The sequence below is a fragment of the Microtus oregoni genome, unplaced genomic scaffold, assembly GCF_018167655.1.
Source record: "Microtus oregoni isolate MIOR12 unplaced genomic scaffold, Mior012 000053F_ref0000044, whole genome shotgun sequence".
NCBI classification, from domain to species: Eukaryota; Metazoa; Chordata; class Mammalia; order Rodentia; family Cricetidae; genus Microtus; species Microtus oregoni.
Genome location: NW_024543829.1, coordinates 8025134 through 8037642, shown reverse-complemented (window position 1 = coordinate 8037642; position 12509 = coordinate 8025134). Strand labels below are relative to the sequence as shown.

The following is a 12509-nucleotide window of genomic DNA, read 5'->3' as shown; positions in this document are numbered from 1 at the left end:
TCCTAGCGCTCTCTGGTGTGTGCAGTCCTCAGTCTCTCAGGGAAGATGGGGAGTAGGTGTTCTGTGGGCACACAAAGCCTTTCAAACTGGAAAGTCAACTGCCTTCTGGTGTCCAGAGAATCCATGCTGCCAGCCCGATGTGCTCTGGGCTGGGGTCCAGGCACCCTGGCGGATTGGCAGGGATCTGTGCCGTGTACCAGCCAAGTGAACTTTTATGATCAAGGACAGACATGCAGTCTGTTGCCCAGGAACACAGGGAGGAGGCCCTGACCTTGGATCAAGAATCTCAGCTTATAGGTGAGGAGAGTTGGGAACTGAAGGGTCAGCTTGAATGTTTACCCAGAATGAACGAGTCTATATCCAATGACCTTGAGTCACAGAAAGCAGGCCCATGTCTGTGTTCCTGTGTCTTGAGTATGAGACAATATTTTGAGGACCAAGTATTAGAACAGCAAAATAGATGCAGACTTGAGTCTAAACGTATCTGTTTTACCCTAAAGGAAGGGTAAAGGAAGTCTGATTGGCCTCTACTTCCTAGCTCCAGGGAACCCAGGCTCAGTTTCTGTGGGTCTGGCTTGGTTGACGTGCACAGGCAGAAATCACAGCTCAAAAGACAGATTGACAAATGTTTCTATTATGTCCCCAGTATGTATCCTTATTCCTACTACACGTATGAAGTTTTGAACCTTCATTTGTGCCCTATTCCCTAAGCTCCTGGCATCTGTGCTATATTTTTTTCACATCTGTATTCAATGCACTTGTTTGGGGATATTTATTTATTATTTATTGGCCATTCTGGGGATTGAACCTGGGACAATATGCTCTACCACAGAACCACAGTCTTGGCCGTTGCTTTTGGTTTTTGGAAATGGGGTCTCAGACCATGTTGCCCAGTTGCTCAAACTTCTCCTGCGACCAGCCTCCTAAATAACTGAACTATGGTTGTGCAACACAGCGACCTGCTAGCTACTTTTCTGATCAATTAATCAATGAGTAAAACCTGAGAGAAGGTAGAGCAGAGCTTAGGGCAGTGAGCCGTTCAGGGCCTGGACCCTGGAGTATGAGGGAAGGGTGATTGTCGACGCCTTTCATCTGCCTTCTTCTCCCCTCTACTGGCAGCCATTGCCTTTTCTCTTCTCAGGTTAGAGAAGTAGTTGGCAGGGGCCCGGTCTTTCAAGGTTATAGCTTGGCCCCTGGTTCTTGCTCTCTGCTGTCTGCTCCTGACCCACATTGCTGCTGTGAGCTGGGCTGCTTGGCCTTGCCTTCCTCACCTTGATGACTCTGAAACCATGAATCAAACCAAACCCTTTCTCCCTTGTTTCTGTCCAAAAGTTAACTAATATACAATGCCTGGGGATTCTTATGGAACCATCATGGTTATCCTTCACCTCATTTTTCCAGTCTTGAATGAAGAGAAATTCAGAAAACTTTAAAAAGAAACAAAACAGGTGTTGGGGTAAAAAACGGAAGCTACAACCTCTTTGCAGATCCTGTTTTTCCAACTTGGGTGTAAAAAGCAGAGTCAGGCCTTAGCACTTCGCCCTTTACTTTGTGGACCAACCATTTGAAAGGGCCCCGATCTCCTGGGTTAAGCGATGGGATTCTTGAGTAAAACACAAGACAGAATATCATACAGAAGAAAGGGAAGTTCTGTCCTGACAGGAATGGACTCGGGCTGAAGCCTTCTGCCTCTGGGGTCAGCTGAGCTACAGTTGACTTTACAAGTCTCTAATTTTTACCCAGTTCTTTCTCAAACTGCAGTGTGCATCAGAGCATCTTAGGGTGCGGGGAAACTTGCCTGCGGGGCTCTGTTTACAGAGCTCCTGAAGGAGCAGGGGTGGGACAGGAGATTCACAATTGGAGCAAATCCCCAGCGGTGGTGTGGTTAGCCTAGGGACCATATTTTGAAATCTCTCCTCTGCAAAAAAACAGAAATAAACAAACAAAACAAAACAAACAAGCTTTTAAATTATGCATTTATGTCTTGTTCAAGCCACTAAAACAAACAAACAAACAAAAACCTTTCCCTGAAATACTTAATCTCCAACTATCACAGCCCTGTGATCATCTCCTGGAAGGAGCTGTCTGTTTCGGCTGAGGTTTTCTCTAAAGCCAAGATTCTTACTGCACTCTGAGTATAGGGTCCCTGGAAGTCCCTTTAGGTACTGACATCAAATTTCCATTGGTCCCCATGAACTCATTTTTGTTTCTCTATAACCTAGAGCCCAGGTTGTTAGGGTCACTACCAGAGTTAGAAGTGGCTCTGGAACCTACAAAAGGAAATAGCCTGGAATAAGTCACTGTAATGGACAGGCTGGGGATGCTCCCTGGCCATTGGCTGTGGAATACTGCAGCTTTAGGGACCTAAATGAGAAAAAAATGCCTGGGATTCCTTTCTTTTTAGTCTTTCAACTCAAAGAGGGGAAAAAAAACCTGCAAAATGTGGATCCTGAGATGGGTCCAAGAGATGTTAAACAAAGTTTGAAAGGGAAACAAAACCAAAACCCCAAGTAGACAAACACACACACACACATTTAAAACCCCAAATAAACAAATGCACACACATTTACAACCCCAAATAGACAAACACACACACACACACACACACACACACACACATTTAAAAGCACCTATTTGTTCACTGGCCTGGGGGCTCTAGTACCTTGTTCGCTCACTCAACAGTAACTATTGAGCTTCTGTATTTTCCTGGAATCGTAGTGGGATGGAGGCCAGCACAGAGACAAGCAAACATTCATGTGCTGGGCAGGGAGAAAGGTGAGACAGGTGTTCAGGTAAAGCCCCTTCTGCAGCCTCTCTTTGGGGCTTACGTTTCTGATTTAAACGCTGAACATAAGCTCTGCAGAGGAGACTGCTCAGCATAGGATGGGTGCCCGCTACTCCGGGCTAACTTATTCCTTTTTCATAACGTGAACAGTATGGCCCATGCTGGGAAAGTCCCCAAATCATTTCTAGCTCTCTGAGAGGTTCAGCTGCAAAAGAACACGTTTAAATAAACAACGTGCAGTAAGTAGTAGTTGATATTTTACCTGTGTGTGCACATGCATGTGTGTGCATGCCTGCTTGCCCATGTGTGTGTGAGCATGTGTCTTTCTGTGTGCGTGTGTGTTTGTGTGTGTGTGCCTGTGTGCATGTGTGTGTGTGCATGTGTGTGTGCATGTGTGTGTGTGCCTGTGTGCATGTGTGTGTGTGTGTGTGTGTGTGTGTGTGGTAGGGAGAGTTAGACTTTCGTTGCACGCAGTCCAAACTTCTTTTTAAGCAACTTGTCTTCTTGAAGACCATGAAAATAATCTCAGGCAGTTTGTTTGAACAGCTCCACTAGAAATAATTTTTAAGAGGTCAGCTTTTGGGGGCACTGAAGAATCTGGATTTCATCAGGCTATCTTAGCAGAAGGGCCCAGCGAGCTTCTCAGTTTAATTCTATCTTGGTGAGAAGTGGAGGCGTCTATGAACCAAGAGACGTCTTACGAGAACTAGCGTTCTCTTATGCTTTCTTCAGTCCCTGCCTGAGTGACGTCATCGTACAATGAGTTCTGAGTGACTACGGCTAGGCACAGCTCCCACTCATCCCACACACCAACCACCTGCTGATGAGTGGGTACAACTGTGTACCAAGTTCTGCAGCCATTCCTTATCCGCCAAGGCTTTGCGTGCAATGTCCTGAACCCAGCAGTGTGGCACACAGCAGCAGCCCAGTGCCACACCCAGCTCAGCAAAGGCAAAGAACTTGTTCAGCTCAAACCTTTCTAAAGAAAAGCTTTTACTAGAAAGGGTTTTTTTTTTTCTCTCTCTCCCATCGGGTTATTACTTCCCCAATTGCCTGGATTGTGGGCTGGATTTTGTGTGGATTAATAATTTAAAAAACAAAAAAACACTCATACCTCAACATACTTCACTATAAATTATCATCTGCCAAGAGATTGTCCCGGGTACTGTATACATCTGTAATAACTGTGTGGAGGATGCCCCTGCAGATTCACACAAACACACGTAGGCCCACATGCAGGGCCCAACACTAGGGCAACACAGCGAGTGGTTGAGGGGCCCACCACCCTCACGTCTACTCAGGCACCGTCACAAGCCCTGTGTGCCCACTCCCCTTCCTTTACCACGTGTACTGGGACAATGTGAGCGGGGGGGGGGGGGGGGGGGGAGGAGCTCCTCACACATTCTGTCAGCAACAGGCGTGGAAAGCGATCTGTACGCTGACCAGCTTTTCAAAATAGAAGCACAGACTGCTGGCTGCTGCATATGTGTGTGTGTGTGTGTATGTGTATGCATGTGTGTATGTGTATGCATGTGTGTATGTATATGCATGTGTGTATATATGTCTGTCTGTGTATGTATGTTTGTGTGTATGTGTGTGCATGTGTGTATATGTCTGTATGCAAGTTCATGTGTGTATGTCTGTCCTCTGTGTGTATGTGTATATATGTCTGTGTGTATGTATGTCTCCATGTGTATGTATGTCTCTGTGTGTATGTGTATGTCTCCCTGTGTGTATGTATCTGCATATGTGTGTGTGTGTATGTGAGTGTGTGGCTGAAAGAGAAGGATTTCAGTTCTGAACTTAGATGACATACAATGAACCACTTCAAGCAAGATTCCTGGTAGTGTCTTTGAAGCGACCCCTGATGATGCTGTTTCCATACACTGCTTGATTCTTGTTGCTATTTGCTATCCATTGCTTCATTTCCCCTCAAAGTCCCTACTCTCTGCGGGTGAGCGCCCTTCCTTTCCCGCTCAGTTTCATACAAGGTCCACCCATGGAACCTGGGGCACATTCACAATCCTCGGGTCATGGCTCTTCACTGCATGCAAAGTTAAGTGCATTCATTCCTCTTCACCATGAGAGAGGGAGGAGGAGTAAGCGGGAGGGCAGGACAATGCCTTCAAGAGCCACGGATTTGGGGTCAGAGCTTGCGGTAACTGAGTTTTAAAAAAAAAAAATAATAAACCCAAAATAACGGGAAACGCGGACATGCCTTCTCTGCAGAATGAAGAGCAGATAGAAGTCCTCATGAAATGTTTCAGTGCACAAAGTCGTCAGCTGTGTGGTTGTGTGCTTGAGACACTGTGAGAGACTCAGTAGCTCATAAATACTGAAAAGGGACAGTTACCATAGTAACTAAGTGCTCTTTAATGAATACCGAGGAACGGGAGCTCCGAGGATAGCCTTAAATTGCCAGAACATGAGTTACTGCTGCTCCTGCAGGCCTGCGAGAAGCTCACACACCCTCTCTCTAGTCAGATTTTTAACAGGTTGGCCACGTTAGCTGCTCTCTGTCTTGACCGTAAGACACCGTACGATTCTGTCTCGATACCACCTAAAAATCATACTCCCGACTTCTTCCTCACAATCTAAGTACCAGAGTATTCTACAGAAATAGGTCAAACAACGAGATGAGGCTATGTCCTTAGATTTACAGCTTTAACTGGAGTACTGAGGCATTAAGACACAAGTCTGTCACAAGCGATAGACATTGGTTCAATGAGCCGTCAAGCTGAATGCAGGGAACTCTTCATTTCCGAAATAAAAGGTTGACACTCTCTTTGCACTATTTTTTGTTATTGTTGTTTTCATTGTGCAATGGCACGGAAGAGGTCCTGCAGCTGATTTTGCAGGGACTTTTTTTTTTTTTTTTTTTTACAGGCTAGTCATGTCTAAGGTAATCTCTCATGGGGATATCCAGCCCTTGCCCTCACATGCCCAGTCCAATCCTCCCTCACTGTCCATCACTGCACGTCAGACGCCTCATGCTGGAGGTATGCAGCTTCTTTGTGGATTTACAAAACAGGAGAGGAAAGAGAAAAGTAAGGATGCCCTGCTTTTCTTTCTACTGATCTCCTTTGGTGACTTTAATAAAGCATATTTATGTGACAAGCACACTTATTTCAACATGCCGTTAACAATCAACATAAATCAAAAACAAGCGAAAACATCTAGGTACCCAGAAGCCGCAGAATCATTAGCAAAGGCGCCCTCCCTCAGGAGACCACCTTGTGCTTATGAAATCAGCAGCTCGGGTGGCCCAGCGCGGGCTGTGGGCGCCCCCTTCAGGATGCAGGGTTCACTACACATCGCTGTCCTCTGCAACAACTAACCAAAGCCGGCGATCATCTTTGCTAAGACCCCATTTGAGGAATTGCGGAGGAAAACATCTGGTGTCTAACGATATGAACAGAAAGCGTTCGTAACATTGCACTACAGTGAACGTGAAAATGACACGCACAGGATAAAGGGGAATGCTTTCTTGCAAGACAGAATATTATAAATCCACTTCTTCCCTTGATTAAATAATGCTTTTCCACGAGGCTAACTTTGTGAAAAATCACCGCGGTCTGTGGTAAACAAATCAAAACTGGAGGCAGCCTGTGAGGGCCTGGCCTCCCCTTTCTCTGCAGCCTGGATTGTTGTCTCTCTTCTACAGTCCTCAACCTTAATGGCTTCACTCTGGCCTCCTCCCCGGGTGTTTTAGTTTGCTTTCCTCTGCTTCAGTCTTGGCTCTCAGGGACAGAGGCCTCACCCACTCTTCCCTCGTGTGATGCCGCGCCTCTGTCTTCTCTCACGCAGGATCTCTATGTTCTGACGTCCGCGATGTCTTACTCTCGCCTCTCATACGATATCCTAAGTCAGCCTTTCTGGGACTGAGGATATATCATTTTGTAGCTCCTCTCCCTGGACTGAGTTTTCCCCAAAGACGGACCTAGCCCTGTGCAGCCTTGACTCTCAGTGCCTGGCTTCTGAGGAGAAACAGCTCAGAGTGAATTTGTGAGCGTACAGAAACAGTTCTCTTCAAGCCCGTCAACTCCTGCTAAACAAACCGCTCTCAACACAGAAGTCAAAGGGTTGCTTCAAGAGAACGAAAGGAGGAAAACAGGGCACCTTCCACACTTAGAAAGTCTTATTTATGCTGACATGTGTCTGCAGCCCTTCATTCTTCAGCCACTGAAGATCCTGTCCAATAAGTTCAAAGCACCCATAAGGGAAGCTGTCCCTGACTTCGTCCAGGCCACAGCTGTTGCTGAAAGCAGCCTTCCCAGTGTCCCTCCAGCCACTGCCTAGTCCTACTAGCTCCCATGTAGTGTGGGAGGCGGCTGCCTTCCGCTTTGCTCATCAGCGTTCAATGCGAATCTACTCTGTGTTGAGCTGTAGGGAGACGTTCTCCAAAATACTCGAGTATCATTCCTCAAAAATGACAAAGCCGTTTAAAATAAAGAGAAAAAGTGTCACATCTCAGACCAGTCTCAGGACGCACATGGACTAAATGCAATATGGTGATTTTACATATGGGGGATATCCTGGAGCAGAAATGAATGCTGGGTAATAGCTAAGCCAACCTGAATGAAGAATAGGCTCTAACTAATCGTAACATAGCAACGTCAGTCCATTAACTGTGCAGTCATGCTATTTTGTCAGGCAATGATAGCAGAGAAGAGTTGGGGGCTCAAGGGGCCCTCTCCACCACCCTTGTGACCCCTTATTCCTTTTTAAAAATGTACCAATGCCTCAAGAGTATAACAGAGGTTCAAAAAGTGGTGGAGGACGACGGTGCAGCATTGGACACAGGTGTGCCGGATGCACCAGGGTTCAGTGTGCAGGGTGGGGAGAGGTAGGCGGTGACCGTGGTGAGCGTTCTCCATCTCTAAGGATCTGCATGGAGAGGCTAAAAATACGGTGGCACATTAGATGTCCCAGATGAGGTCATCTGCATATGTTCTGGTTAAAACAAAGAGCCCAACCGAGTACCTTCCTTACACTAAGCAGGCCGAGAATAGAGAAAGCCTGTGTTGTGACCGACCCAGATACACAGCGTGGCTCCTCCCTTTAAATGCGAACTATGGAAAACACTCCTCACGTTGTTTAAATCTTCATCCAATCCCTCATCCCTTGAAGCCTCTACCTCAACAACCCCATCTCTCTTTTCTCCACACACTACAAATTTCATGTTAGTTCAAAATATAATTGCGGTATATTAGAGAAAAATCTTACAGAATTTAAAATACCGAGTAAAAGTTCCAAAGAGGATCTGGCCCATTCGTTAGCTGGACAGTACTGTTCTACCTTCAATCGGACAACAAAAGCAGGGAAAATGAGATCTGTGTTCCTAAGAGGGTGTGGGGGTCAGCACAACAGAATTCCTTTGTTTACCTGGCTGCTTGGCCAACACAGGCAAATTAGTTGAACATAACTAAAAGAGAAAATAATGGGCAAAGTACAGCACCAGCCAAGCTAGAAAAGGAGTGAGATCGTATCTTAGCAGGCTGTTTTTAAACTCTCTCTCTCAATATATATACATCCCAAGATGACCTTGAATTTCTGATTCTCATGTCTCTACCTCCAAAGTTCTGGAGTTACAGGTGTGTGACATCACATCTGATTTATGCATGGCTGGGACTTGAACCTGGGGCTTCTGACATCAAATTAGCACTGTAAAAGGGTTAGTTTAGCTTACAAAATATGTATACATATGTTGCTTCATGGTAATATTATAATAGACATAATAATTATTAGTTACATTGTTTTGCAAAAGAGGAGTAGATATACAATGACCTAATTTTCCTATTCTTTATGCTGTATAAATGGTACCAGGGACAGTGCCAAGACCTTCAGCAAGCCCAACAAGTTCTCTGTTACTGAGCACTTCAGAGACTTCAAGTGACCCTTGGTGGAGCTCAACCTAGTACCAGTCACACGGGCCTGCACTGGTTTTCATAATTTCTGGACTGGGGTATTCGTGATGAACAGACCTGGGTTGAGAGCATAGGAGTTCTTAGCAGTGCTAAAGCATATGAGCTATACTAATAAAGATGTATCATCCAACATTAAAGGCTCAATCCATATATATTCATTCACCAAAAGTGATTTTAACTATTTAACTTTCTTTAGTTATTATCTAAAGAGCAGTTGTTATACAAAAGCTGGTCAGGAACAGACAAAAGAGAGGAATAACTGAATAACTATCTGACTGATGATGAATAAATGTCTAAGAGGTACAGGGGCCTTGAGTTTGACCTTAAATTAGTTATTTTTAGACTGAACAGAGGGAAGTTAAGTAAGTAATATATAGACGATTAAAAAATATACCCACACATCTGGATCACTGCACCATGCAAGTGACTAGGACAGGAGGACCAAAGCAATGTTCTAGAGATTAGTAACTGGAGCTTGGGAGAAAGGGATCTAAATTTGTATAGCCTGAGGCATGACTCAGGGGACATAATCACAGCCTATAAATACCCTCCGAGTGGCAAAATGTGGCAAATAAAGGGAGTGAATTATTCACAACCTTGCATTCCGGTCATTTCTCTTTGTCCAGTTGTCTGAGGAAGATGAAGCTTTGTACCTGAGCCGGTGTGATCCACAGAACTCAGGCAGGCAAGGACTCTCAACTTGGATCCAGATGGAGACACATGGCAGAGGTTTCAAAAAGAGCTGCAGCAACTCAAAACAAACTCAACGACATTTTTAGGGGCTCCTTGTCTCATAATGATTGTCTAAGCATTTTCTTTCTTTTTCTCTTCCCCTCCCTCCCTCTCTCCCTCTCTCCCTCCCTCCCCCTTCCCTCCCTCCCTCCCTCCCTCCCTCTCTTCCTTTCTTTCTCCCTTCTTTCCTGTTTTCCCCTTACAAGACTTTTGCACATGTATTATGGGTCCCAGTGATGTGTTCCTGTGGGATTTATGTGTGTGTGAATGTGTCTCTGCATCTATGTGTTCCTTGTGCTATTTTGGGGTGGGAAGACCTCTTTTTCTTCTTGCAGTTTCTTTGCTTCATCTTATTCTAGTTTGTTTGTTTTTATTTTATCTTATTTTTTAAATTATTTTTTTGATGCCTGTTTGTATTCTAATGAGAGAGTGAAGAAAGAAAGGGTATGGATTTGGGTGAGTGGAGAATGGGGAGATCTGGGAGGAACTGGGAGGGAGGAAATAATAATCAGAATATATAATATGGGGGAAACCTATTTTCAATTAAAAAGTGGAATGGCTTACAAAAAAAAGTATTTTTTTTTTAAAGAAGAACCATAGAGGATGGTACACGTTTTAATCCCTGTACTTGGGAGGCAGAGGCAGGTGAATCTCTGTGAGTTTGAGGCCAGTCTGGTCTACAGAGTGAGTTCCAGGACAGCCAGGGCTCACAGAGAAACCCTGTCTCAACCCCCCACCCCCCACTCACCACCAAAGAAGAAGGAGGAGGAGGAGAAGAAAAGAAGAACCACAGAAGTGGCCTCCCAGTGCTCTCCACGGGGTTAGGAACTGGACTGGAGAGATTCATAGCTCAATAGAGTATCTTTATTTTCTTTCCACTTTGATACAGAAAAACACAGAACAGAATTAAACCGCCCCCCACATTGGGTTTAAAAAAAGATAGAACATGAAAAGTGAAATGTAATACAAAGTGCTCGGCTTTCAGAAAACACCCAGGTTTAGAAGTGAGAGCTATGGGCTCCCAGCCGGCAGGTCAAACCTCACACATGGTTCACAAACACGGTCCTTCATGCCATAGACCTATTCTGCTCCGCTTTACCCGGGAAACAATGTCAGGGTATATTTGGCCCCACTGACCTGCACAAACAGTGACTAATTTTCACCATGACGACACAAACAGGATGCTTCAAATGTCACCACTTTTCCACACATTCCTTCTAGAAGAGTGGAATTTTGAGAATTTGGGGGCTTTCTAATTAAACCTTGTGATACTTGTAAGCCACAAGATACTTCAAAAGACCTACCTGTTTCCAGTCATGGAGCAGTGGTCTAAGTTAACCAAATTGCCGGGCAGTGGCAGCCCCTGCAGAGAGGAACTTAAAGAATCAGGAGTTCTCCAAGCTGCAGCCAGCCTAGGTCATCCCGCATCCAAAAAGACAAACAATGTCCTCCCACTCCCAGGCCAGTAGGAAACCATCTGCATTTAGCTTTATCAGGTACTGATTATCTAACTGTAAATCTGTTAGCACAGCAACAAAAGCCCTGGATTGAGACTGGCTGCTCCCTCAGGATATTTCCTGAGCTCAGGTTCTCTCTCACACAGCTTTCATTGCCGTACAGGCATTTTACAGTGTGCTGGAGTGTTGGCCAAAGGCTACCTGCTGTGACCACGGCCTGCCAATCCCACGAACTGGTCCCTAGGTAGGAACAATGAGTATCCTGAGGGTAGTGCCAACCACAAAAAGACCATCTGGGGTTTGTTTCTAGGCTCTCAGCCACAGTAGCTTCCTTCATGTTCCAAATTCCACATGGCCATCTTTTCCCCAGAAGGTGGACCAAGGGCACTTCTGTTGAAACTGTCTCTTTGTGATACCATCACTTCCCAGAAAGTAGGTGCTTTTGCTAACAACGATAAAAATAAACATACTAGACCTTGTATAGATGCCATAGAGTGAAGACCGAAGGCCCACCACATTCCCACGACGCACACACAAGCACACAAAATGTTGAAATGTGTGGCATGTCCTTCCTTACCAGTGTTTACCACAAGCACAAATGAGCAACAAGAGCTGCTGGGGACAACATCCCCAAGGAGTATTTAGCAGAAATTCAACTTCCATCAAATGCTCCTTTGAATTGGCGGAGTTGGTCAGACCCAATATTAACAGGGAATTGTAGAAAATTGAGGACAAAGGGCTTAAGCTTACTGGGAAGGACAGGCTGGGTTTGAACTCCTCTGGAAAGGCTGGCTAACTAAAAGTGATGTCTTTTGTGCTGGAATCTTTCTATCTAAAAGCTTTTAAAAGGCTGTAATTATTTTGAGTTTCCAATTCAGCTCTTTTCAAATTAAGCCTATTATTTTCTTCAGGGCTCTGCACCGTCCCTCCGTGTGAACTCGGGCATTTGCCAGGCACTGGGATGGCAAATTCATATTGGTTTTCTATACATATCCGTTCCCAGCAAGTTCTACACAGCTTCTGCATCCTCTATGCCAAGAAAAACAAAGAAACGTTTGCACATCCAAACCTTTATCTTGCGCACAGAATCCCTGGGCATGGCAGAATAAATCAGCTAATAAGCAAAGGCTGGTAAGGGCCCAACAAAGCTCCTTTGCAAGCTGGTGCTTCTCTTCAAGGGTAAAACCAGGCAATGCCAGATCTCAGACTTACCTTGTGGCTTCTGGGTCCCAGATCACAATGTCAGCATCGGAACCGACAGCTATCCTTCCTTTTTTTGGATAAAGATTAAAGATTTTGGCTGCATTTGTGCTGGTAACGGCCACAAACCTGTTTTCATCCATTTTACCACTGTGCTGTAAACCAGTAAGAGAAAAGGCATTTGCTGTGATGACTGAACACTCAAGCCTCCTCTGGGGATACAAGGGCAAGGCTTACATCTATGAACCCTAACAGAAAGCCATACCTGTTTATCCAGATAGAACTGTAACCCCCATCCTACATCAAGGAGCTACATCTCTGCAGGCTCACTGTAAACCGTCTGCAGTATCAGTGATGAAGACGGTGGCCTACAGAAGCCTGAAGATGACTTTTCAAAAAATCCTATCC

General features: G+C 45.1%; 1 protein-coding gene across 2 annotated transcripts in view; it reads right to left on the bottom strand.

Annotated features, from left to right (window-relative positions):
* The window catches only part of Dpys (dihydropyrimidinase), a 66868-nt gene that overhangs the window by 21744 nt on the left and 32615 nt on the right, over positions 1 to 12509 (bottom strand). For both annotated transcript variants that reach the window (XM_041637633.1, XM_041637634.1), the window contains exon 7: positions 12114 to 12256. In XM_041637633.1, the coding sequence (XP_041493567.1) occupies positions 12114 to 12256 (143 nt within the window). The remainder of the gene's footprint in view (positions 1 to 12113; positions 12257 to 12509) is intronic.